Source organism: Arachis hypogaea, chromosome 17 (genome assembly GCF_003086295.3).
Source record: "Arachis hypogaea cultivar Tifrunner chromosome 17, arahy.Tifrunner.gnm2.J5K5, whole genome shotgun sequence".
NCBI lineage: Eukaryota > Viridiplantae > Streptophyta > Magnoliopsida > Fabales > Fabaceae > Arachis > Arachis hypogaea.
The window spans coordinates 11,001,251-11,027,814 of record NC_092052.1 but is presented as its reverse complement, the minus strand read 5'-3'; the positions used below and the strand labels follow the sequence as shown (position 1 = coordinate 11,027,814).

The 26,564-nt window shown below is 31.3% G+C and overlaps 3 protein-coding genes and 1 long non-coding RNA gene across 12 annotated transcripts; 2 read left to right on the top strand and 2 right to left on the bottom strand.

Moving 5' to 3' along the window:
- LOC112762522 (uncharacterized) lies at positions 1–861 on the top strand. Its single transcript, XR_003182715.3, has 2 exons — positions 1–219; positions 464–861. It is a non-coding gene; the product is annotated as an uncharacterized lncRNA (long non-coding RNA).
- Positions 862–1,308: 447 nt separating this feature from the next.
- Positions 1,309–4,114, bottom strand: LOC112762519 (protein NRT1/ PTR FAMILY 8.1-like). 2 transcript variants are annotated; one of them, XM_025808382.3, is made up of 4 exons: positions 3,621–4,114; positions 3,109–3,257; positions 2,643–2,860; positions 1,309–2,128 (listed from the first exon to the last, which is right to left on the bottom strand). In XM_025808382.3, the coding sequence occupies exons 2-4, from the start codon at positions 3,212–3,214 to the stop codon at positions 1,565–1,567; spliced, it is 888 nt and encodes a 295-aa protein (XP_025664167.1). In that variant the 5' UTR covers positions 3,215–3,257; positions 3,621–4,114; the 3' UTR covers positions 1,309–1,564. The 2 variants fall into 2 exon arrangements, with proteins under 2 accessions (XP_025664167.1, XP_029150487.1); XM_029294654.2 differs by having other exon boundaries at positions 3,427–3,679.
- Positions 4,115–8,204: 4,090 nt separating this feature from the next.
- LOC112762515 (mannosyltransferase APTG1) lies at positions 8,205–11,424 on the top strand. Of its 2 annotated transcripts, none has more exons than XM_025808370.3 (9): positions 8,205–8,520; positions 8,613–8,730; positions 9,161–9,265; positions 9,371–9,654; positions 9,875–10,156; positions 10,249–10,450; positions 10,550–10,701; positions 10,792–10,954; positions 11,060–11,424. In XM_025808370.3, the coding sequence occupies exons 1-9, from the start codon at positions 8,300–8,302 to the stop codon at positions 11,141–11,143; spliced, it is 1,611 nt and encodes a 536-aa protein (XP_025664155.1). In that variant the 5' UTR covers positions 8,205–8,299; the 3' UTR covers positions 11,144–11,424. The 2 variants fall into 2 exon arrangements, with proteins under 2 accessions (XP_025664155.1, XP_025664156.1); XM_025808371.3 differs by having other exon boundaries at positions 8,208–8,497.
- A 1,660-nt stretch (positions 11,425–13,084) lies between these two features.
- Positions 13,085–20,274, bottom strand: LOC112762516 (mediator of RNA polymerase II transcription subunit 4). 7 transcript variants are annotated; one of them, XM_025808375.3, is made up of 5 exons: positions 19,856–20,272; positions 17,673–17,785; positions 17,241–17,405; positions 15,049–16,336; positions 13,085–13,539 (listed from the first exon to the last, which is right to left on the bottom strand). In XM_025808375.3, exon 4 carries the CDS (start codon positions 16,291–16,293, stop codon positions 15,091–15,093), a length of 1,203 nt encoding a protein of 400 aa, XP_025664160.1. In that variant the 5' UTR covers positions 16,294–16,336; positions 17,241–17,405; positions 17,673–17,785; positions 19,856–20,272; the 3' UTR covers positions 13,085–13,539; positions 15,049–15,090. The 7 variants fall into 7 exon arrangements, with proteins under 7 accessions (XP_025664160.1, XP_072078499.1, XP_072078500.1 ...); XM_072222398.1 differs by having other exon boundaries at positions 17,577–17,785; positions 19,856–20,269; XM_072222399.1 differs by having other exon boundaries at positions 17,241–17,400; positions 19,856–20,269.
- Between the last annotated feature and the right edge of the window lie 6,290 nt (positions 20,275–26,564).

The window sequence follows — 26,564 nt, the reverse complement described above, 5'->3', positions numbered from 1 at the left end:
ATTGTAATTAATTCCTAGATACTGTTACTTCATCCCGCACAAAAATTCCTCCCCAAGAGGGTTAGGGCTCACAAATCACCATTAACGTCGCAGAGGTAAGCCGAGTCGAGTCTAAGAGGTTGCATCCGCCGTCATCACAGCCGATTCTGTCTGAGCTTCGCGACCTTTGCGAACTCAGCTTCTTCGTCACCATCACTACTCCTACTCTTTGGTTTAAGGGTAACTTTAATTCTTCTTTTCCTATTTCATATTCACATTCCAAGTTAGTAGAGAGAAAATTGATCTTGCGCTTCAAATCCATTGTTCTCTTTTTGTGCATCTCGGTGTCTCATTTATTCGGAGCTTGTTTAAAGGTTCTGGCATTGTGTTTACAAATTATAGTAATTAGAGGCTTAATTGTGTGAAAGATTCTGTAGATTCCTTGATCTGTGCAATGATAACGCCTAATATTTTTTCTTTCTAGGGTTTAGTTTTTAAGGAACATCAAGAGCGTTCACTTTGGAAAATTTGCCACCAACAAACAGGTTTTAGTTTGAATTGGAAAGTTGTGTGACTTTCTCAAATCCCAATATCATCAGTACATTGAGATCTACAAATTCAGGGAACTTTCGGGTTTTCTGGTTTTTACTTCTTAAATGGAGAATTCTTGTGACGTCTGTGGAAGCGTTGCGCATCAATCGAATCGTTGCTCAAACATTTTTGCTCGTTGTAGTATCTGCCAAAGTGTTGCACATCAAACTGGTGTGTGTCCACTAATTTTTGATTGCTGCAATATATGTTCAAGTTCTGAGCATAAAACATGTTCTTGTCCATTATATACACCTGAGAATTTATCCAAATACTTGTGTAGAGCTTGCAAAAGAGGCATATATCCTACATGTTTTTGCCAAATCATCTCTGATACCTGTAGTATATGTGGAAGCATTATGCATCAAACTGATGCCTGTCCAATCATTTTTCCTTGCTGTGATATATGTTCAAGTTCTAAGCATCCAACATGTTCTTGTCCGTTATATGCACCTGGGAATTTTACATCCAAATACTTGTGTAGAGTTTGCTCGGGAAGACTACATCCTACATGTATATGTCCTTATTATGGTCCTCATTATGATCAACAAAAGGGTAAAGCTCGAGACAATGAAGTGGTAGTGGCACCAAATGAGGAATCAAGTGAAGTTAGAAAATAAGTAAATTCTTCTAGAGGACAACTTAATTCCTGCATATTTATCTCTAAAAGGATGTGGACAAAACCACCAATAGCTCCTTTCTGGTGTTTTCTTTTTAGTTTTTTTTTATCATATATATTATGTACAAGATTGGCACTTCTCATTCTATAGTATTTAAAAAGATGCTGAACAGCACTCCTTCTACGGGAGCCTTCAAAAAGTTGTTCTTTCATGTTAAATTAGTGAAGGAGAATGAAAGAATCATGATGCCATTAATTGGAAAGTGGTAACATGACCAACTTTGTTACGTTAAAGCAAAGTACTACCCCATGCTGAACTTTGCAGATTTCCTCTTAATTCTGAGTTATGAAAAATCACAAATTTGTTTTTGCACTGCTTTACCTTAACTCATCTGTGTGATCAAGCTTCCTGCTTCCTTCTATAACAGACTCAGTGTCTGCAATTTCATACAACTGAGACTTATCATTAGGCACTTTAACATTATACTTCCTCATGGATGCTACTATGACCTGAATAATCCGAGTGAGGGCGCTTCCTCCGGGCTTCTGGTTTCGATACAGCCGAGTACCTGAAAAGAAACTTGCCACTGCAATAGCCATGGCCACTGCTGGTATTCCAAATCCCCATCCCCATCCTACATTGTCCTGAATCCATACCAACAGCGAAGAAGCGATAAGAGCACCAATGTTAATTGAGAAATAGAACCAGTTGAAGAAAGAACTCTTGTGTTCCTTCTCCACCGGATCAGCATCATCAAACTGGTCTGCTCCATAGGATGAAACACATGGCTTGATTCCACCTGTTCCAAGGGCTATAAGGTAAAGAGCTATAAAGCACACTGCACTTTCTAGAGTGGTGGCATGGCAATTTTCATCTCCATGGCCATGGCAAGTTGGTTTTATACCAGAAACTGATGCAGATAATGTCAATAGTGTCATTCCCTGGTCAATAACAAGAACAGATTTATATCCTTTTTAGACAGAAACATTGGTTTTACTTTTGAATGCATTGGGATTTTGGAATCAATATTAATGTACTAATGTTATATGCAACAAGGAAAAAGTTCCAACAATTCAGTTCTCACTATTGGAGCTTCAAAATTTTGGTACTTCGCTCTTTGTATATCATTTTGCCAATTCGGACTAAATGGTATCTTAAAAGAGGTGTACAAGCATCCTGCATTAACGCTGGATCCGGGGAAGGCCGCACTAGAGGGTGTAATGTACGCAGCCTAACCTGATAAATTGAACCCGTGACTTTGAAGTCACACGGAGACAACTCAACTGTTGCTCCAAGTCTCGCCTTCAAATGGTATCTTAAAGAGTGAAGTACCAAAATTATCTATGAAAGATGACATCGCAGACAAAACTACCCGATTTTCAGATAGATTAATGAATGCATCAACACAATGGTTGTTCAAATTGACAGTTATAGATTGAAGAGGTTTATACTCACAAGAACATAGATTATTGAGAAACATGCAATGGTCCAATATCTACCAAGATATGAATCAGCAAGAAATGCTCCAATCAGTGGTGTTATGTAGCATGTTCCACTCCAATTAGACACATTTTTGGAAGCAGTAGCACTATGCTGATGTAGCCTCTCCTTGAAATAAAGCACCAGATTTGTGCTCATACCATAGTAAGCCAATCTCTCACAACATTCATTTCCTGTAAGTAAAATGAATTATAAGCACTAATTTCCTTATTCGTCCGTGGTTCTAAAATACCCGTCATTCTGAAATCTTGGTACGTTCAAAACTTAATGTATTTGGATACGATTTGTGTCCAAATACATTTAGTTATCAACGTACCAAAATTTTAAGATGACGGATATTCTGGAACCAGAGTAATTTTAATATCATTATCATACCCTAATAAACATATAGTTGGAAATGCAACAGACACAAAAAAATTACCCAAGATAAAAGGGCATGCTCTCCAAGTTCCTGTTTTCTTTTTGTTTGCTGGATTTCCAAGGTAATCCACTGTTCCATCTTTTGTGTAAACATCATCTTCTTCCATTATTGTATTTCAGAATTGCCCCAAGTATTCAGGAATTCAGATACTAAGAAAAAAAAACAATGGACAGAATCCTAAATTAGAATGAATATTGTTTTTGAATTTTGGAAGACAAGCAAGTAATAATAATAACTACAAAAGCTTTGCTAAAAAAAGATGATGCCTTTAGAAGAAGAACAAAACTATAGAAATTATGATTGAATCAATATAGTTACCCAAACAGAAAGCAACAATGAACAATCCAATATTTCAATGAAGATTAAGGATTCAAGTACATGAATCCAGAACAAGTAAAGATGTAATAAAGTAGCAACAAATGTGTTTTTCAACTTTTTGGCTGCAGAGTAGAGTCAGAATCTGAGAGGATAAACCTAAAAGCATGTGAATGAAAGAAGTGAATCTCTCTAACCTTGTGAATGCTGAAGTTGCCAACTTATGCAAGCATGTGAAGAGTAGAATAATGATCCAAATATTGGAAATTTGGAACCTTAAATACTGCTTTCTAGGTTGCCCTTGTATTTTGAATATTTGGAAAAAAATTATACTACTTATTAGTGATTATGCTTGAGATTAATAAATAAAAAAATTCATCACTATTCTATGTTATTTTTACACTTTACTTTGACTTCTCTTAAATTTTATTTTAAGAAGAGTGAATTATGACTTTAATCACTAAAAAGAATACGAATTTAACCATTAAGAAAAAAGTACATCTTTAATTTTGCTTAAATTTTGGAACATTTTGTCAAATTGTAACCATCAAGAACTGAATTGATAATTTCTTCTAGAAAAAGTTATTGTTATATTTACTAATATATTTAACATTATACTTTACTCAATACAAGAATATTGAGTATATTATTAACTAAATTTTAAATGAGATTAGTGTATAATTTGCAATCAGATCTTTAAAGTGACTTGAAGTTAGAATATTATAAGGTAATCAGAGGCTCATAGTATGAGTCTTTGTTGACTTGTCTCCACCACAAGTAATGATTGAGACTTGAGAGATACATATAAATATATAATAATAGTATTAAACTTTAATTTGGGTATCCAAGTATCTAACCTTATCTGAGAGACAAATACATAAAGCACACAGAAAATTTAGACAAGTTTTGATTCTTCTACTATTTATTAGGTCAGCTAGACATTATGAGTTATCTATGACTTTTCAATTTTTTAGTCTATGTTCATACTTAGTAGTGTTTACATAGAGTGCTAGTATGAATAAGTATGAAAACTCAATTTTTTATTATAAAATTATGTTTTAAATTCTCATTTTTATAGAGGATTTAATATTCAAAATTTAAAATTTAATATTTAGAATTCAAAATTTATCATAAAAGGATAATTTTAAAAAATAACTAATATTAATTGAAAAATAATTGATTTCTTAGTTAAATTCATATTTTTTTATTTTTTATCTGACAACAACAACAACAACAAAGCATTATCTTATTAGGTGGAGTCGGCTACATGAATTAAACGATGCTATTGTACTTTATCATGTATCATGTCTACAAAGAGACCGTTCACATGTAGATCTCGTTTGACTATCTTATGAATGGTATTCTTAGGTCTTCCTTTGCTGCCTTTTGTCCCTTATCCAAATAAAGAGAAAAAATAACAATAATTGAATTGAATTACATATATTATCCATTGTCCATAAAATGCTACAAAGCATAATAATTGGCAAAATAAAATAATGATCATTTAAAATATATTGTCAGTTATGCAATCTTCCAAGAAACATGTTACTCTTACTCTTTAGAGTTAAAAATGGTGAGAACTGAGAAATTCTCTTCATTGTTTTTTTTTTTGTGACTAAAATTCTCTTCATTGTTTGTAATGACAAAACTATATTATAACATTAAAAATACAAATAACATGAAAATAGGTCTTGGTATAGTTTCTCATTATAATAATATTAAATGGTAAAATTTAATTTAGTTATGTAAGTATAGGTTTTTTGTATTATTAATCATATATTGTTTTGAACTGAATTAGTTATATAATATTGTTATACGTAATGATAAAGCTAAATATTACAAGAGTTAAATGTTTATATAATTGGAATATTAAATGTTAATAATTGGAATAAATTCAATATTTTAATATACTTTTATATTAGTTAGTTAAACAAAACTTAGTGATATATTTTATGGTGTAAGACTTAATGATTGAAAGAGAAAAAAAAATTTAGAGAGGCTACACAAGCGTGTGGGGATTCATAGGAACACAAAGTGCCAAAGCAATAATAGCAAAACTCTTTTTTAATATTAATAATGTTTGCTTCAGGAAAAGCTAAATACGCAATTACTTTCAAAAAGGAGAAAAAAAAAACAAAAACAAAAAGGGGACCTCTTATTGGCTTATATTATATAGAAACTGGAAAGCACTCTTTTGGATAGAGCTTTCATATTATTTTATCATCACTCCATAAATTAAAAGAGATATATTTCATAACAAATAATGATATTTTAACCATCAATCTTATATTTTGAAGTTCATAAATTTAATCTCTATAAAGATGAAAAGTTAAATTATCGTATCAATATTTAACACACAAAAAGAATGTTTAATTATCAGTATTATTAATGACTGTATCAAATATATTTATTAAGAAAAAAATTGATTTTGGTATAGATATACATAGTGCCTTTATATCGTACAAAAAAAGATTTTACTAACATACTCAAATATTTATTTAAATATGTTTTATATTATTAAAATAAAATTTTAAGCATAAAATAAAATTTTAAGATTATTTTATTAGTTTCGTCGCGTGTTATCAACACAGTATAATTCTTTACATGACGTTTGAAAAAGAACATTTAACAAGTAACAATTTCAAATGTAAACACCTTCCATTAACAAAATTAATCAATATTTGTGGTTTGAAAATTACGTCATTCATTTATCACCAATTATCATGTCCACATGAGTAATGACAAATGCATGTTGACAAGGCGTAACATGCTGTGTTGACTTAATTTTTTCTAACCAATTTAAATAAATTTATCATAAGAATTATTGCAACTATTGAAAGTTGTTTATTGGCTAATTTTTTTTTATATGAGGTTGACATGTGAGTTAGGATGAATTATGAAGTATTAGAGGAATATACATTATTGTGATGGTGTTCAATATTTTATTTTAGTAAAAAAATTGGACCGTTTGATTTCATTATAGAGAGAGACACACACAAATTGGATGGTCCGATTTATGTGGAGCAGAATTTTGTAGCTACTGAAATCGAACTTAAAATTTTTTGGACAGATAATTTTTTTTTGAAACTAATCGAACGATTCGATTAACATTATGAAAAAAATTTAAAATGTCAGAAAGCAGTTGGATCGTCTGATTTACTTATTGTTATATATATACATAAAGATCATTTAGAGAATTCCCTACTAGTTTTTCTTCTTCGTCTATTTCAAAAAACTAAGAAGTAATGTTGTTCTTCTTTTCTGGTTCTTCTTCTTCTTCATTCTTCCAAAAAAATAATAGTAAGATTGAGAGTGTTTAGCATACGTATATTATTATGGATGATAGAGTTATTTTAAAAATATATTGTTATGGACAGATTTTATTACAAACGTATGAAGGAGTTCAATTTAATTTGTATGTGAAAATTCGTTAGATGTTGTTATTCTGTACACATTGTCGTTTGAGGAATTAAAAGGTGTGATTTGTGAGAAAATAAATCGTCAAATATCTAGAAGAGTATCGTGTATTTTGTACAGGTATCCTTTATCCGTGTTTGGTGGATTCGTTCAATTTCAAACCAAATACGTGACGGATGGAGCGAGCATGCATGAAATGTTTTCAATGTATATTGAAAATTGCCATCGAATATCGTGCATCGAGCTGTATATTGAGTTCGAACAATTTGAAATGGACTGAAATATTGAATTGAAAGATTATAATAGTGATAGCAAGGAGGAATTTAAAAGTAATTATAAAATCGTTGGTCCGGGTGAAGACGAAGACGAAGCTGACGGCACTATGACTGTAGATGTGACGGAGGTCGCAAATACACCGGCAAACCAACAACCGCTTTAGGAGTCTTCTTTCATGTGGTCGTTGGATTTTGAGACTATGCATGCACTTAAATTTTTTCAATATATGAATGCAGGTATGTAAAAAAAGATAATTATGTGATAGTTTGGAATAATAGATCAATAAGATCAAAAGAATAAAATATGTGATTTGTGAATTATAATTTGTGTAACATGCATTTGATTATTTTATTAGTTAATAGTTTTTCGTATGGATTATATTTACTTAGTTCTTCATGTAGATAAAATATTAATATTTTAAATGCAACACAAATAAACGAAAAAAATTCAGTAGAATAATTAGGTGCTTAGTTAACCTATTATTTATTATTTTTAATTAAAAAAAGTACATACTACTAAATAAAAGAACTTAATAAATATAATTGTATTAGAATTTTATTTTATTTTTCTACTTACCTTTTTTATATAGTCCAAAGATACAAAAATTAAAGCTAAAATAAAATTAAAAAAAATAAAAGGGTCAAATGAAATAATAAAAATAACTTGAAAAAAATTTCATCTTTTCAAAGAGAATGCATAAGTTAAAAGTAAAGAATGGATGCCCAAGCAGGAATTGACATTAAGAACTGAGTTAGAGAACATTAAAAATACTAGGTGAATGTGACATGAGAAAAAAAAATCATATAAAAAAACATACCTTAAAAAGAACAACAATCTAACTGAATGAAATAACTTGTTTGGAGTTTAGTGATGTATAAAATAATCTAAAATATTACTAAATAAAATTTAGAATAATTTTATATTATTTGATCAGATTTTAATAGAAGTGTTGTTTTTAGACTTTTTTTTAATGTATTGGGTTAACAAACGGGCCTCTCAAGTGACAAGCCCATAATGGAAAGAAATGTTTGGCCCAATTTGTATCGGGTGGATTAGATCCATAAGCCCATCTCGTTCTGCTTCGTCATCCTGTCCCTGTGTTTCTCTCTCTCTCTCTCCCCAACACAACAGAGAAGAAAATAGAAAGAGAGTAGACAACATCACCATTCGCATTCACAGAGCAATGAGACGAAGACACAAAAATGACGGAGATAAACAGAAACACGAATCTCGGGATTCTCGCAAATCTGACTCAGATTATTCCGCGTCGTTCTTCTCTTCAGAGAAACGAGTGTTCTTTTTCTGTTTGATGTTTCGAATGCTGAACTCTCTTTTGGTGCAGACATACTTCAATCCAGATGAACACTGGCAGGGACCCGAGGTTGCGCATCGCATTGCATTTGGGTGCATACCTTATTTTACATTCTTCACCCGAATTTCCCATCTTTCTTCTTCACTTCCAATCGTAAGTACTGATCGGAGATGGTTTATTCCAGATACGGCCATTTAACGTGGGAATGGAAAAGGGGCATCAGAAGCTACTTACACCCGCTGCTCTTTGTTCCGCTCTATAGGGTTCTTGCCTTTCTGCATCTTGATACCCCTTTGGTTATGGTAAACTTGTTTCTTTCTAATCCTTTTTATGTTCTCATTTTAACCACTTTGATTTCCTTCTCCCTGTAACTATACAACTTCAGTTTGAGTTGTTTTATCTGCCATTGCATATTGAAGGCTAGCTTAGAAGCATGTGATGTTATCTTTGATGAACTGAGGCATACTTCGTGCTTTTATGTAGTTTCTGTATTCTTTTGACAAGCAAAATGCAGTGGCTATAATTGAGATTTTGTATCCCTTTCAATCAGTGATAGTTCTAACAGCTAATGAAGTGGTTCATGTATTCTGCTTCACTTGATAAAACTTGTTATGTTTTCTATAATAGGTTCCGTTTTTAACTGGAATAAGATTCATGCAACTTGAGTATCTTCCTTGTCACGTTTTATGGATATGATTCCACTAATTCTATTCTCTGGTCCTTGCTTCTTAGAGGAAGGCTCCACGGCTGCTGCAGTCTGTGTTTGCTGCAGTTGGTGATTTATACTTGTACAAACTTTCTGCAGTTCTCTTTGGTGACAATGTTGCAAAATGGGCTGTATCCTTTTCTTTTAATCTGTTTTATGTTAAAAATGCATGCGGCCATTATAATATAGGAACACTTTCTCCCCTTGTTATATAAGAAAACTTAACTCTGGTACAGCTCTTTTCCCAGTTGGCCAATTGGTTTATGATCTATTGTTCTGTTCGTACGCTATCAAATAGCTTGGAGACTGTTCTTACACTTGTATCTCTATACTTTTGGCCCTGCATGAGATCTTCTAGTAGAAGTTCCACTGTTTCAAGGAAGTGGAGTTTAGTTTTGGCAGCATTAGCTTGTGCGATCCGACCAACAAGTGCAATCATATGGCTGTATGTTGGCCTCCTTGAATTTTCAAAGGAACGTTACAAATTGAAACTCCTTTTTTTGGAGGTCGCACCCATCGGGTATGTTTAGTTGGGAATGGGGGAGTTTCTCATTTCATAATGTGTTATCTTCCATATCTATCTAAATACCAAGTTGGGTTAGATTATCGGAACTCTTATTGCAGCAATATATTCCAGGGAACTTATTTTGTTGCATTGGCTGCAGTCACATTAATCTAAAATTTCAGCTTTCAAATGTCAATCACAGATGTCTGATTTAGGGCGAATTATTTTGTATCAGGATGCTGGTGCTCGGACTTACCTGCTTATTAGATCGTATCATGTATGGCACATGGATTCTAGTACCACTTAATTTCCTAAAATTCAATTTTCTTTCTTCGGGCGGAGACTATTATGGAACTCACAAGTGGCACTGGTACTTCACTCAGGGATTTCCAGTGATGATCTTCTCTTTCTTACCATTTTCCATAGCTGGTATCATTTATTCAAAACAGTGGAGATACGCTTGTCTTCTTGCTTGGGTTCTGGGTTTATACAGTGTACTAGGTCACAAGGAGTTCAGGTACTTCAATCAAAATTATTCATACATATATAAGTGTATACATGATCTGCTGGTTTTAATTGGTTTATGATAATAATTACTATGAAGTACAGGTTTGTGTTGCCCGTTCTTCCCATAGCTTTGATCTTCTCTGGTTATTGTTTGGCTATGATAGAAGATCCTGGTTTGGCCGGTTATAAAGGAAAAGAATCTTCAAAGAAGCGTACCAATTGTTCTCTGAAGATGGTACTTGCTGTCATATTTTTGCTTGCCACCAATATTCCGATGTCTCTGTATATGAGTTTGGTTCATCAGGTATTGTCACTATTCTTCATTCTTACAATTGAGGGGTTATCTTAATGATCTTTTGTGAACATCTATGAAAAATACTTATATTCTTTACTTTCAAAACAGAGGGGACCTGAGGATGTTATGAACCACCTTGCCAGAGAAGCTCATCATGGGAAAGTGAAAAACATCCTATTCCTAACTCCTTGCCATGCCACCCCGTACTACTCCGTACTGCATCGCAACCTGCCAATGCGATTCCTGGACTGCACACCAAGGTTTGGAATTCACAATCCTGGAGTGGCTTGTAATCTTCATTGGGACTGAAATAAGATAACAACTCTTATTAATTTTATTGTGTTCTGCAGCGAAGAGAGAGGAGTTCTTGATGAGTCTGACCATTTTCTGATGGATCCTGTTTCATTTTTATCCGAATATGCAAAAAATATGTCCCTTCCGAGCCACATTGTTTTATTTGATTCGGAAGAACAAAAATTGAAGAACTTGTTAAATTCATATGATTATAGAGAGGTAATAATAAGAATATTGTAAAGAAATTACTGCTTAGTTTTTTGTTATTTATTATTATTGAGGGTAATTTTTAATCATTTGCTTATATTGGGATTTTAACAACAGGAAAGAAGATTTTTTAATGCTCACTTCAAGGTGGATCGCGAACTTCAAGCATCAATTGTTGTCTACGTTCATACAAGGCAGTGAATGATTATCCGCCATGCATAGTTTTGGACTCGCTATCCACAGTTGAAGGTGTCATTGCTTCAGGTTTCTCTTGAAAATTGACATTGGTGATTTGAAAACTTTGTACAACAGTGTATTTTTTGCCTCCAAAAGTTGCACTGGATAGTTTGTAAATTCCTCCCTAACACAGTTAGAGATGATCTACAGTTTTGTATTTTAAGGGAGTGTAATGAGGATGTAACAATGACTAGTTTGTTATCAAGAGTAGTGATCTATCTATCATCAACGAATTTTCCTTGGAAGATTTCTAACCATATCAAATGGCAAAATGCTTTACACTTTGGGGTTAATAATGAAAAGAAAAATAAATAATATGAACTAAGGTGTACATTTTCTGAACAAGTTGGATGAACACACAGTGAATGCTCTCTTACTATACTCGGAGCATTCACCTAAACAGAAAACAGAGACATAATATAGAGGAAACATTGTCAAACTAGCTGCTTGCTAGGCCTTTCCACAGAAGAAGCCTTCGGGGTTGGTCTAGAAACCTAGCCTGCCATGCAGGTTCATCACCTTCATAGACAAAACCACTCTTGCTATACAGTTTTTTAGCTGGTTCATTGTCATTAGCAACATGGACGTACGAATCTGTTATACCTGAAACAAAGACAAAGAAATTTACTTTTAATAACCTCAGTCAATGTTTAACTAACGCAAGACCAAATTGGGTGATGACAAGGACTAACTAACAAAAACTCCATGATTTTTTTTTTTATTTACTCTTGTTTAGGCCTGCTCTTAAATACTATATATACATGTGTATATATATGCATTACATTTTGAAAAATTATGAACACACACATATATATCAAAAATATTATTTGTGCACCAAAATCAGTTACTAAAATTAGCCACTAATGTATTTGTGTATAAATACATGTGATTTAATTTTTTTTTTCAATGTGTATTTATATTCCAGCATGTATTTTATACTGGTGACTGACTTTGGTAGTTGATTTTAGTGTCTAATTTTAGCGTATACACAACATAGTTATATATATACTCACAATAGCATCATACCTAAAATTAAAGATCTAAAATCTAATGACAATATATTGTGAGTGGAATTTTTTTGTAACAATCGGGTGAAGTTTTGAACTTCAAGTAGAAAATAATTTCCAGCTTAATTATAGGCAAATTTATGTGACCAATTCATCTTTTGCCCCAATTATAGAGGCTAATTTGAAGGCAGTGTGTCTACATCTGTTATCCTGTAAGACTTTATTGGTACTCTTTTCTTTTAGGGGTTAATCTGTCCGAAATATAAATTCTCAGTAGTTTATTTGTCACTTTACTCAATTAAAATAAGTTGAAAATAAAGAATTCCAAGAGCAAAAATTTCCAAAACCATCACTCTCTAAATAGTAAAACTCCTAAACAGAGTATTAAAGATAGCGAGTCAAAGTTCAAGGATCAAGAACTTAAAAAAGAAAGTAGTTAACTAACTACACTGCAACTACTTTTCTGTTTTGCTAAAGTCTGTCTTGATTAATCTTGTTGAGAGACTAAGTCAGAGTCGCTGAGCTTTATATGGTTGTGTCTCAGTTATTGCAAGTGTAGTGTTGTAATACTCCAATAGCTCAATACATCTGTCTTTTTCTCTTTTCGTTCTGAAAAGCTTTCTTTTCTCTATTTTCTCTGCTGCAACAGTTTCTGGAGTTGCAAGTCGTCTTCTTTGTTTTCCAATTACAGAGTCCACTAATTTAATCCTCCAAAGTCTTTTCCTTCCCCTAGTAACACACACTCAAGTGTTACTAATTTCTTTCACATTTTAGGCCATTGATGTTTTTTTCTCCTTTCTCAATGGTGGTGTTTCTTGGAAAATATATAGTAGTTGATGTTACCAAACTCTCCACTATTTTACTAATCTTTTGATGAATCATTTTTGACATTTTTGGATAGTCGTCCAACAAGAAAATAATTATATACATTAAAAGAAAAAAAAAAACAATAAGGTATAGACTTTTAAGTTTCAAGATCTAACCAACTAGTAACTTATCTATAATGATGTTTCCTTATAAGCTGTGAACATAAGCACCCAAAAAATTTAGTGCGCTACATGTTCCATTCAGAAATTAAGCAATGTTCTAACGGTCTAGGGCACAAAATACACAGAAGCAGTTACACAAATAGGTTAGATAATGGATTGATTTCTACAGTAAATTAACATGAAGACTGAGAGGGACGAAATATTGTTGAGTTAGAAAACATCCTCTATCAAGGCTCGCCACTGTTGGAATGTAATGTAAGGCAAGGCAATTTATCCTCTATCCAACCACTGTTCCAGTAATAGAGATGATTGGCATGTCATGTAACAGAAAGTTCCTCAATCCTCATCAAGATTGTGCACAAACCTGTCGTAATGGAGTATTTCAGTTGTTTAGGTAAAGAGGATGATTAGTGATATAGAAGATGTATCTTGATCGGAGTCCAATAGATATTTTGATAATTTAGAAAGTGCTTAATTCTCAGAGAAAGAAGCGAAAATGAATACATCAAGTGTCATGCCATTATGCCAATCTCAAAGCTAAGCCAAAAACTAGGGCTGTTTGGTTTGCTAAAAATAAAAAAGAAAACACAAATGCGGAAAAAAGCGCTGATGCATCCCACCCACCTTACGCATTGCGCAGGATCCAGAAAGAGCCACTTGTTCGCATCCAAAGGGTATAATATAGACAGCCTAACCTGATGCAAGCATCATGGGTTGATTCTACGGCTTGAACAGAGACAACTCAATTGCTATTCTAAGGCTCCCCTTTAAGAAAATGGAAACACAAACCAAACTTGATTTCTTCTCACACTTTTATTCGGTCAAAAACTAAAACCAAATCCTTAAACTAAATCTCAAAATAGAATACTAGTAGCAATTATTGTCTATGTTAAATATCATTGTAACGTAAGGAACAGAACCCTCCACTATAGAAAATACAGTGCCTATTGAAAAACTTCTAAAGAAGCATATACTAAGATGCTTTCCACTTTATAGAGCTTGCAGCAGAAACAGTACAAACCCTCAACCCAAGATTATGTACCAGGAGTCATCCGAACCAAAATACAGAACACCACACGAAGAAAAAATGGGAAACAACAGAAAATAAAATTTGCATTTTGTAATTTAGTGGTGCATATTTTGTAATATATCCTTTTTTATATATATATAAAAATAACCAAACACTTTATTGCATAGTGTAAAAGATGGAAACAGCATTTCTTTCGCCAGGGCTTTAAACTATGGCTGTATACTCGGTATAGTGAGTTAGTGACAACTTACACTAATCAATTTTGAAGTGAATGTTTTAATGTCAACCAACCAATATTTAACTTTCCAATCTAGGTTTATATCATTCTCTAAACGATTGGTTGTCCATGCTTCTACATTACCAGTAAATGACCAGGGATAGAGGAAGAAAAGAAGGAAATGACTACAAAGACCTAAAAGGAATGAAATGGAATAACACTTTCAAATGCTAGAAATGTTTAAACAAAAGATGGGGATGCTGTAGCAATTGCCACCTCTTCAAAATAGGTGCTGGTTAAATTAGCGCTTGTTTTGCAACCGTGACAAACAGTGAAAACCATGACAAACATGCGAACTAGTTGGGATGTTCTTACTCCTGATGTGCAGAGGAAGGCTAGAAATGGAAGCCGGGAAGGGAGTTGGAGGAAAGTATGGCAAAACTTTGAAGCCTAGTTGGCTAAAATGTTATTCTATATTATGTCAATATTATAAAGACACATTTTAAAGAATAACACAAGACTAAAATATACTGGGGTGCAAGTTTTAGGGCTTATTTTGGTAAAGACTATAATTCAAGGACAAATATATGGTGTTAACCCTACAAAAACATAACAAAAGTTTTTACCTATACAATTGTCAGTTTGAGCTAATGAGCTTCATCATTTTCTCAATCTTCATCATCAGAGCTGGCTTCATCACTGCTGTAATCGCTACTATCACTACCGTCAAGATCCAAATTAACATGCTGCACTTGAATGACTTCAGGTTGCTTAGGCTGAGGGATGTGATGGGGTACTTGTTGCTGCTCAAACCTTGGTGCAGGAAGTGAGTCCATGGGTGGCAATGGCACAGGATCCCCAGGTTTCCACCCAGGTGGGGGAAGTGGAAGATCAATAGGCAATTGCACAGGCATTCCAGGCTTCCAGCCAGGCGGAACTGTAAAATTTGGTGGAAGCAACCCTTGAATTGCAGACAAATTGGCATCCACTTGCTGTGGAGGTGGAGGCTCAATAATGGCCTCTATTGTTTTCTCTTTCGTTTCAACAACTTTAGGCAATCCAACATCAAGGTCAGCAAAGTTATATAACTGTGAAGCTCTCATTTGCTCCTCTTGTGGCGCAGGTGGCAGTGCACCACGCAAAGGGGCTTGCCCAGCTCCAAATTCTGGTGGCGCAAAGGTTGTATAACTTATCCGGTGAGCATATGATAATATATCTGATAGCTTCAGCTGGGATGAGACAGTTGAGGATGTCAAAGAATCATCTTCACTGTCATCTCCCGATTTCAACCTCTTGGTGCTGCGGCGATAATCAGAGTAATCATCAACAAGAATGTCGAGACACCGCTCAGCATCTTTGAGTTTGTTGGCAAATGCAAGAAGTGCTGAATCTTTTGAGCGAATTTCCCGATCAATCTTCTGCTTAGCATCTTGCAGATCAAGAATCTCTTGGAGTTCAGCGACAGCTTCAAAGATCTGAGTTTGAAGAATAGTGAATTGTGAAATAACTCCTTTGGTTGTGGAAGGAGAAGAATCATGTGGGGTCGATGAATGAGCTTGGCCTTGGGTAGAAAGGAAGGTGGGGATGGATCCTCGGAATGCAGTGACCCAAAGCGACCTGTTGGGTGAAACTTCAAAGAGCTTAGAAGTTAAGGAAGCCATTTGTTGAAGAAGTGCTTGTGCTCGAGGGAGAGGTGGGAGAAGAGAGAGCAGAGCTGCAGAAGGGCCAGCTGCGTGGCGGTCTAGGTGGGGCTGGTGATGATGGCTCTGTGAGGGAGGGAGCTTTGGGGGAGTAGGATTCGGAATGGATGGTGAATTCGGGTTTGTGAGGCCTAGCCTAGCAGGGGATTGCACAATTTGGTGCTGAAGCATTTTGTACAAATGACTCTGATCCTTTTCTCTTTCAATCTTCTACCTGCCACAAATTAGAAAATGTTGTATCAGATCTGAATGATTTCTGAGTAAAGACCAAAGCTGCTTTATATCCAGCAATTTTCATCTGCTTGACAGAATATTAAAATAGCATTATTAATACATAAAAGAAACAAAGGAAAAGGTTCTTAGTGTTCTCTCAATATGAGAGAATGCCAGAACTTCAGGTTCTTCTACCTTAACTCCCTCATGGCTTCATAGCCATCTGAAACATACATCCACAAAAATCACTTACATAAACAGTTTAGAACCTGGATTCAACACAAGTAACCACAACCTTCCAAACACAGATAAGTCAGCACACAGACATGTAACCACAAGTCCACAACGCAAGGAATCATGACAATCATTACACATCTCTTTAACCATACAAAAGTAACCTAGCCACCATATTACCCACCACTTCCTAAACAGTAAACACAAACCACCTTAACCAAGCCCACCACCAGATTCATCAAACGCAATAATCTACTGACAGTGTCACTACTCACAAGAAATAGAAGAGATTGCAAAGATTACACAGAACAGATTGCACATTGAACAGCAAAAGAAAATATAACCCTAATGTAAATACAATCAAGAGAAACAAAAAGGAAAAAACCAAAGAAAGATAAAAAAAAATATCATAATAACCCTAACATATTGCACAAATTTGGAATCCTTAAAAAATTATAAGAACAGATTACACAAATATAAATCATAAGAACAGATTTGGAATGATAAAAAATCATAAGAACAAATAAAAAAACATAACCCCAATATACACAGAACATATTGCACAAATTTGGAATCCTTGAAAAATCATAGGAACAGAGTACACAAATAAAATCATAACATAAAAAATTCATCAAAGGAAGATTTTTAAAAAAAAAAAAAAAAAAACTCACCTGGATCACGAGGAAGAAGCGGTGTTTGCGGCGGAGGGAAGGAGTGAGCAAAAGCAGGTCAGCAGCAAGCAACTCAGCCACCGACGAGGGAAGGAGTATGCGGAGGCTGTCAGCGGCGGCAACAGGGCCGGTGTCGGACAGTGAGCGGCGGCGACAGGGACTAATCTAATAAAATAGATAGATGAACAAAGCAATTTAAAATCCATATCCTTAACAGATCAAGTCGTCAATATTCAATAATCAAGTAATCAATTAATCAAGATAATGAGAGAGGCAACAGAAAAAAAAAAAAAAAAAAAAAAACTAGAAGAGAGCAGATCGGTACGGAGATCTGACCGGCGGCGAGAGAGAAGCACAGCCGCAGTGTGAAGGAAGTGGCTGCTGTTAATAGACAGCATGGGAATTTGGATAAAAGGTTTTTTGTCAGTATACCTCTTTCTAGTGTTCTCTGTTGGGAGTTTCATGCTATTTGGAGAGGGCTTGTTATGGCTTGGGATTGCGAGTGCAAATAGATCATATGTGAAACTGATAATCTTGATGCGTTTCTTCTTATTTTGCAAGGCACAACCAGCATAATTAGGAATGACTCTGATCTGCTTGACAAAATCAAAGAGATGCTCCAGTGCAATTGGACGGCTACTTTAGTACTCATCCAGTGCACAGCAAACAGAGCGACTGATTTAATGGCTAAGACTGCTGCTTTAAACAAGCAGGTGTATCTAGAGTGGTTACTGCCTCCTAATAATTTAGATATTATTATTAGAGAGGAGTACTACTCTTTTTCTTAGGTCTTTTTTCTTTGTGTTATGTTCGGTCACCAAAAAAAATATCGTGCAAGTTATTAAAGAAATAGTTTTATTATAGTGTTTTTATTTTTTAAGAAGATGTTTTTTATTTCAAATTTTAAGTACAAATTGAATAGAAATTTAATTATAAAAACATAATTTTTTCCTTTTGAATCGGTATTTATATTTATTTAATATTTCATTCTCTAATTGCTTTACAGAGAGGTCAATAACCTTATGCAATAATTTATATTTAAATAATTCAAATATAAAAGTATTTTAAGATAGACAATACATGTTGGTATAAATGTGATTTTATAAAATTAATTATGATTAAAAAAATTTATTGTCATATAATTTGTGTTAATAATGTTAGTGAAAATCACATTAAAGCAAGGTTCAGAAAACCGGACCGGTCATCAAACCGCTCTAGTCACTGGTTTACTGATCTAACCGGTCCAACCGGTGGTTCAACCGGATAAATCGTTTTAGAATAGAATAATAAATAAATTATAAGGTGCTTTATACAGGTAAGCTTATTAGAAATATGCAAAACTCTAAAAACATGAGAAAGTACCAGTTGAAAGCTTCTAATTACAATTGTTACCAAATATATATGTCCTTTATGTAAGGTTAAATTTGAATGGAAAAGCATCTTATGTGCAATACATCATAGAGGTCACATTCAATAATTTTATTGACTTGAAGCTCATTAAAAAAACAAATAAAAATTAAAACTCCTTGATTCTTTGGCAACCAAATGATTGAAAAGATAAGTGAACATAGACCAAATGTGCAGGGGTTGAGCACTAACATTTCAGAAATTAGCAATACTCAACATCTAAAACAGAGAGAATAATTGTACAAAAATAGATATTAACAGTTTATAATTTGTGGGAAATAACTTAATATTCTATAGTTTCTTTCTTCTCCTTTTAGTTTCTTTTTTTCAATGGAAACAAGGTGTAACAATAAAAATTCAATAATAAAAATTCCATCATTCATTTTAATCAGTTCAAAACAAGATACAACTTAGCTAAATTTAACTAAAAAATTTAATAAATAAATTCAGTTCAATACAACAGAGAAGACTTAATCATTCAGATAAAAGCTCATGCTTTAGTATCATTTTAACATTAATTAACAAAGAATTATCAAAGTTTAAGCATAATTTTTTTCAATACAGCATAAAAAAACAATCAAATAGAGTACAGCCCAGCAGTAGCAGTAGAGTTAATCATTCAACAATAGCATTAACCATGTTCTTAACCTAAAGCAGGAGCCAAACACAATGAAAATTAACAGCATGTTCTTAACCACAACACAAGACCATATCTGCCTACAGCATTCAGCCATTCAACATAACACAATTTTGCCTAGTGCCTACAACATTCAGCCATTCAACACAACACAATTCTGCCTACAATCAGATAACCCCAATCATAAACATCATTACCAAATTAAATAAAAAATCAACCAAAAATCACCTTGCAAATCAAAAACTCAATCTCTTGAACTCAATAATTACATCAGTTATCCAACTAAATAATTGCATCACAGTTATCATAAACTGATTTCAAAGCCTAGAAGCAGTAAGCAAAACCAATCAACAAAGCACTGACTGAGTATTCTGTTCTGATTCTGTGACTGGGAAGCAACAAATTCAAGTTACAGCAACAAATTCAACAAATCCAAGTAAAGTCCCGATTTACAGCAACATTTAGATTAGCAACAAGGCAAATTTGATTAGCAATTCAGCAACATACAAAAATACAGGGAGAAGGGAAATCTGAAAAGAGAGAACAGGGAAGCGATGGTGCAGAGACTCACCAACGATCGACGGTGAGTCGGCGACCACCCCACGAGTTGCTTCTACCGCCGGCGACGAGACAGACGAACCACGAGATGCCAGTGACTGAGACGAGACTCGAGTGAGGCTGGGAGGCAGAATCGAGCAGAGACAACCACGGACGACGAGCAGCAACCAACACGCACAGCTCGAGCACTCACTGGCGGAGGGAGGCGCAAGCAGCCGAGCACAGAGGAGAACGGCGAGATGCGAGCACCCGACGTGGAGGATCCGGCGAGAGGCCCGAGAGCACGAAGACGGAAGTTCTTGAGTGCGATGGACGGCGGCAGCAGTCTCTCACTCCGACAGACGGCGACAACTATTGGTGGAGGCTAGGGTTTGCTTTCTTTGGTGGAGGCTAGGGTTTGATGAAGGAAGGAGTTGGAGAAGGGGGGAATGGGGTATAACGCGCAACTTTTTCCCTTTCAAGGAAGGAAACGAGGTCGTTTTCTGTGAACCGGCCGGGTTCCGGTCCGGTCCGACTTGCCGGTAACGGCCGGTTCAGCGGTTTTTGAGCGGTTTTTAATTTTACGGTTTTGCACGTTAGATCGGACCGTTTTCTTTGCCGGTTTCCGGTTGAACCGGTTCGACCGGCCGGTCCGATCCGACTTTCAGAACATTGCATTAAAGTGAAATTTATTAATAGGATATAATTTATATATTTTTTGTATTTTCTTTTAAATTTATTTTGTACAATAAAATGATATATCTAAAAATAGATATTATTTTTATGGTTTAAATATTACAAAAATATAATTTATAATTACAGATTTTAAGAATATTTAGTGTTAAAATTTTGTGTGTAAGTGACAACATTGAAATCATATTTAACTTATGTACAAGAATATGCCTAAATAACAAAGATTATTCACAGTGGATCTAAGTTATGATAGTTAAGTAACATATTAATGCATATAATAATGTCTAATTCATCTAAAAAATAAAAAAATCAATGAAACGGATTTTAACAGACATTTTTTTAAAATATTTTTTAATCTAAACAACATTTAATCAAATAATTTTTTAATATAAATATTTTATTTAAGATGGTACAAATTATAAAAGTTTGTTTGATGCAGTATAAATTGGTTTTAAAAGATAGAATTTTAAGATTTTATTTTAAAAGAAATAAATAAGAAATAAATACTCCTTTAGGTTGATAAAATAAATAATTAAGTATCATTTAACTCACAAATGACTTAAGAAATCGTTGTAACTCATCAATACGAAAAAATTTGTAACAAATTATATATATAATAAGTAAAATTTAAATGTTAATAAAAATGATCAACTATCAAATAGGTAGAGATCCGAAAAACATGTGAAGATTGGATCGCATTCAAATTATTTATTTTCACTGCTTCACTATTTTTTTATAATTAATATTTTTTGTTGTTAATAATAAAAATCTTTCTTATATAATGACAAAATGATATTTGATCTCATATTTAATTATTTTTGTGGGTAAAAAATACAAATAAATCAATGGAGGATAGTTGTTACATGAATAAGCCAAATTGAAAATTGATTCACGAATGAGCCAAAGCATACTTATATGTAATTCAAACATATTTGATTCGAACTCCAATTGCATATAAATCGAACCTATTTGGTTCGAACTAGACACATATAATTCGAACCTAATTAATTCGAATTACACATGAATTGGGCTATCTCATAATTCGAACCTAATTGGTTCGAATTACTAAGGAATAAGTGTGAATATGTTACGTGCATGGGATTGTAATTGAAATGAAACAAATTTAAAATGTTGTAACATATACAGAAAAATTATTTATTATATAAAGTTTATAAAAAATATCTTTCAAATTAATTCTAAACTTTTTTAAATTATAATTAATGTACTCTTTTAATTTCTAAGATTACTTATATTTTATTTATTATTTATTGTAAAAAAATAATTTTTTTTAATATATTAGTATCTGTTTGGGTTTAATTGTATGCCTCGTTAAAAAATGCTTCTAAAATCAAATCCTTTTTATTTTTTTTAATAATTTGATTACAAATTTTTTAAGAAAAAAAAATACTTTATATCTTTAATTGTCTTAGTTTTTTAATCTTGAATTTCATTTCGTTTCAATTTACTTTTACATTTTATTTTGTGTTAATTTTATCCTTACTTCAATTTAATTAAAGAACATTAAATCCTAATAAAATAAAATTAAAATTAAATAAAGTTAAATAAAATAAAATTTAAAAATAAAATTAAAATAATATTCAAATTGCATAAATAAAGTGTATTTTTAATTTAATTCCAATATTTAATTATATAATCTCTAGAAACAGTGATGAACTAAAGAAATATACACGTAAAAGATAAAAATCAAATTTTTTATTGACATTAAAAAATGTTTGTAATAAATTATATATTCATTGAAATGGAACAAATTTAAAATGGTGTAATATATACGAAACAATTATTTATTATATAAAGTTTATAAAAAATATCTTTAAGACCAATTCTAAACTTCTCTAAATTATAGTTAGTGTACTCTTCTGATTTCTAATATTACTTGTACTTTACTTATCACTTATTGTAATAAAAAATTAGGCCTTTTTTTTAAATATATTAGTCTCTGTTTAGTTTTAATTTTCTGCGTTGTTAAAAAATGTTTCTAAAATCAAATCCTTTTTAATAATTGTGTTTTGATGTTATTTAATTTCCGCATCATGTCTTGCTTAATTTAATTCATAGACTAATTTATTCTCATGTGTGTTCAACCCACATTTCCTTTAAAACTCCTTAAACGAAACATATTCATCAATTATAATCTCATGCACGTAACATATTCACACTTATTCCTTAGTAATTAGAACCAATTAGGTTCGAATTATGAGATAGCCCAATTCGTATGTAATTCGAACCAATTAGGTTCGAATTATGTGTGTCTAGTTCGAACCAAATAGGTTCGATTTATATGCAATTGGATTTCGAACCAAATAGGTTCGAATTACATATAAATATGCTTTGGCGCATTCGTGAATCAATCTTCAATTTGGCTTATTCATGCAACAACTATCCTCCATTGGTTTATTTGTATTTTTTACCCTATTTTTGTTTTTAATTTTTTAAATTTTAAGATTTGAATATGTGATGACCATAATTTATATTACTACTATTTTTATAGATAGTGTTTTTGTCTTTCTATCTTTAGATATTATATAAAAATCTTCTACTGAATAATTAAACAAATAAATAAAATTTACTATCTTATTTACAATCATGAAAAATAATAAATTAAATATTTTTTATTTTATTCAAAATTTTGGTGGTAAAAAATATTATAATGAAAGATATGATATATTAATGAATTTATTAGTAATAAATATCTAAAAATAACATATTCAATAATTAAGTTTTGTTATTCTTGCTATATCTATATCTTTTATAATAAATACTATTTTAACATTTGTATTTTTTTAACAATTGTACAAAGATTTTGTTATTAAATTTGTGATTAATTAATTATTTTTATAAAGGTGTCAAAAATGTTTAATATACAAATAGTATGTTTTATGTATTTTGTATTTTAATTAATATAATTATTTAATATTAAAATATTAAACTCTTTTATAATAGTTAATTTTACTTTTTTATAATAGTTAATTTATCTATTTTTTAAAATTTAGTTACAATGTATTTTAAAGCATTTGAAAAAAATTATTAACTAAATTAAATATCAATATAACAAAAGAGGTTAATAATTTAATTTTTTTATATATACTAAGTAAATTAATTTTTTCAATAAATATATATCAATCTTTTTATAAAAAAATTATACATAAATATAATAAAATAAATTAAATATATGATTTACGAGTAGCACAGCTTATACACTAGAGACTAATAATATAAATAAATATCATTTAGTTAGTATTTATTGTTTGTGTGATTAGAATATAAACTAATTTTATTAAAAAAAATTTTTGAATGGTACAATAGTAACATATTTAAACACAAACATAATAGTTTTTATATTTAAATAAAATTTTTAATATGAACTAAAAAAATAATAAAATTATTTTGTTGTTTAAGAATATAGAATAAAATATTTTATACACTGTATAATAAATTTTTATATATAAAAACCTTTTTAAATTAAAAATAATAATTATTAATACCAATAAATAGATATCAATAAATTTTATAATGGAATAGTCTGTATAACCCAGATTTTACACTAATTTCATTTAAACAATCAATTCTCCAAGGTCCAAACATCAAAAGTCATTTTTGAATATTTTTTTTGGGAGTAGCCCAAGAATAAACTCCATTAATTAGCAGGCACGATACATATACTACATCTTCAAAAGAAATGTTAAATTGCAGAAAAAGCACCCTTAGTTTATCTAGAACAAAGTTAAACAAATGCCTAGGATTGGAGCTGTTAATCAACCTGACAAAAAAAAAAAACAAATTAACTACATTAATAAGTAGTTTTTAATTCACTAAAAAATTAATACATAAATCTATCGGACCAAAACAAAACAAAAGTCTGTACAAAATTGAATCCGAATATATTTAATTAACTAAAAATAAATAAAAAAGAAAAACAAAAATTAGATATAGTTGATCACAAAACTTTTTTAAATCTTTTTAACGTGTCATTGTGAAATTTATTTGGAATTAGGAGGACATCATCGTTTGGGATGAACCAGTCTTTGTTAACTTCTATCAATTGCATTGCAAAAAATTCTGGCCATGTCATATCATTGTGATCTTCATTATCATCACCATCTTCCATTTCGTCACAGTTTGCCTCAATTCCAATAGTAGTAACCAAAGCATCAACCTTTATTTCATCCTTATTATTCTCTAATTGATTTGTTAGTTCTCTCTGAAACTCATCAATCTTTTTATCTCCATTATTGCGTGATTGGTTTGCTGATTTATTTTGAATCTCCATCCTTTCATCTCCATTCTCTGATTGTTTAACAAATTCTACTATCCCAGCATAATCATTGGCATTCTAATATCAAGAATACAATAATAATATTAAGAACTTGACCTATAGATTCTATTAAAAATAATAATAATAATAATAATAATAATAATAATGAAAAAAAAAACATAAAACAAAAATTGCACGCTCACCATTTGTGTGATTCATATGTAACTAGTATATGGTTATAAAAAATAAGGTAGGAAACCAAGTCAAATTAAATATCCAAACTAGCATCATAAATTCAGATTTACTTTAATCTAAAAATTTAATAATTTTTATACACAATTTTAATTGAAAGAAGAAAAAAAATACAGAATAATGTTTACAATACGAATACTATGATGAATGTGACATTTGTTGTAAAAGGGAAAATTTTTTTTGTTAGAGAATAATTATTATTTGACTTTCGCCCAATATATATACAAATCAAGTTGGTTTCTAAATTAAAGTAAATAAGTAAGGTCTATCAGAAAATAAGTTGTAGTTCTTAAATCAATTACTGAATCTTTAATTATTTTTTTAATTACTCGAACTACTTTATTCGACTATATTCTTTCAAAATCAAAATCTTTTATTTATTTAGTCTTGCAAATAAGAGAAGCTGTAATTATAAATTAAAACATCTTTGCTCCATTTAAATAAAAGAGCCATTTATTATAAATATGTAGATAGTAAGATACGCAAATATGGATTTAAATAATCAAAATCAAAGAATTTAAAAAAACTTACTTTATATATAATAAAATTCAAACAGACTTTTTAATAGCAGTATTTTTAAATTATAAAAAGAGTTAAAATCAAATCATATACACTTTGTAATCCTCAAACTAATTAAAAATATAAATTACTATTAATTCAGTAAGCTTAAAATCAAAATTGAACTTTTTCGTTATAGCTAGAAAAAATTAAACACATCAATCAAATTAATACTTATCGGTATTACAGTAGCCACAGTTTCAGGAGCCACATGTTTCCTTCTCTTTTGACGAGGTTTAATGTTATTCTTTCTAAATCTGCATAAAACATAATTATTCATCTGCAAGGAAAATATATAAATACATTAATCTTTGTTTAATTGGAATTGGAGCAAGACAGAAATAATGTAGCGGTCATTATATATATCAACCCAAAAAAAATTATCTAAGGTTGTGTCATTGAGAAACTAAACATAATGTAGCGGTCACTTAAGTTGTGTTTTGATTTTGTTTCTTAAATAGAAACAGAAATAATGAGAAGATTAAAATAAAATAAAGACGAAATTTTTAGTCCAACAAGAATTTAGTTTGTACTGATTCTTTTGATTCAAATTCGAAACCTTTGGTTGTAAGACCTCTAAATTTTTGAAAGTTATTAATAAATTATTATGATGTATTATATTTATTTAAGATTACATTTTAGATATTTTTATATAAAAAATTTAGTAAACTCTTATTTATTATTTAGAGTTTTATAATTGAAAAATAATGAGTATTTTATATGCGTTAATTTAATATATAGATTTTTAACATTATTTCATAAATAAAAGATAATTAATCTTTTTTTTTGGTGACTAGATAATTAATCTAATTATCATCAATTTTCATTAAATTAATATTTATTCGAAAATAAATTTCAAATTAGTAATTAAATGATATTTTAAAGATATTTACTTTATATTTAATTTAGTTTTACATTATTACTTTATTTTATTATTTTATTAATAATTTTACACCGCAAAACAATT

Excerpts from the sequence above, each read along its gene's own strand:
- LOC112762519 (XM_025808382.3), bottom strand. The coding sequence starts at position 3,214 with ATGGAAGAAGATGATGTTTACACAAAAGATGGAACAGTGGATTACCTT. Across the intron at positions 2,861-3,108 it reads AGCATGCCCTTTTATCTTGG|GAAATGAATGTTGTGAGAGA; the intron begins GTAATTTTTTTG and ends TTTTACTTACAG. Across the intron at positions 2,129-2,642 it reads TCTCAATAATCTATGTTCTT|GGAATGACACTATTGACATT; the intron begins GTGAGTATAAAC and ends GTTATTGACCAG.
- LOC112762515 (XM_025808370.3), top strand. The coding sequence starts at position 8,300 with ATGAGACGAAGACACAAAAATGACGGAGATAAACAGAAACACGAATCT. Across the intron at positions 9,655-9,874 it reads TTGGAGGTCGCACCCATCGG|GATGCTGGTGCTCGGACTTA; the intron begins GTATGTTTAGTT and ends ATTTTGTATCAG. Across the intron at positions 10,955-11,059 it reads ATTCATATGATTATAGAGAG|GAAAGAAGATTTTTTAATGC; the intron begins GTAATAATAAGA and ends TTTTAACAACAG.
- LOC112762516 (XM_025808372.3), bottom strand. The coding sequence starts at position 16,293 with ATGCTTCAGCACCAAATTGTGCAATCCCCTGCTAGGCTAGGCCTCACA.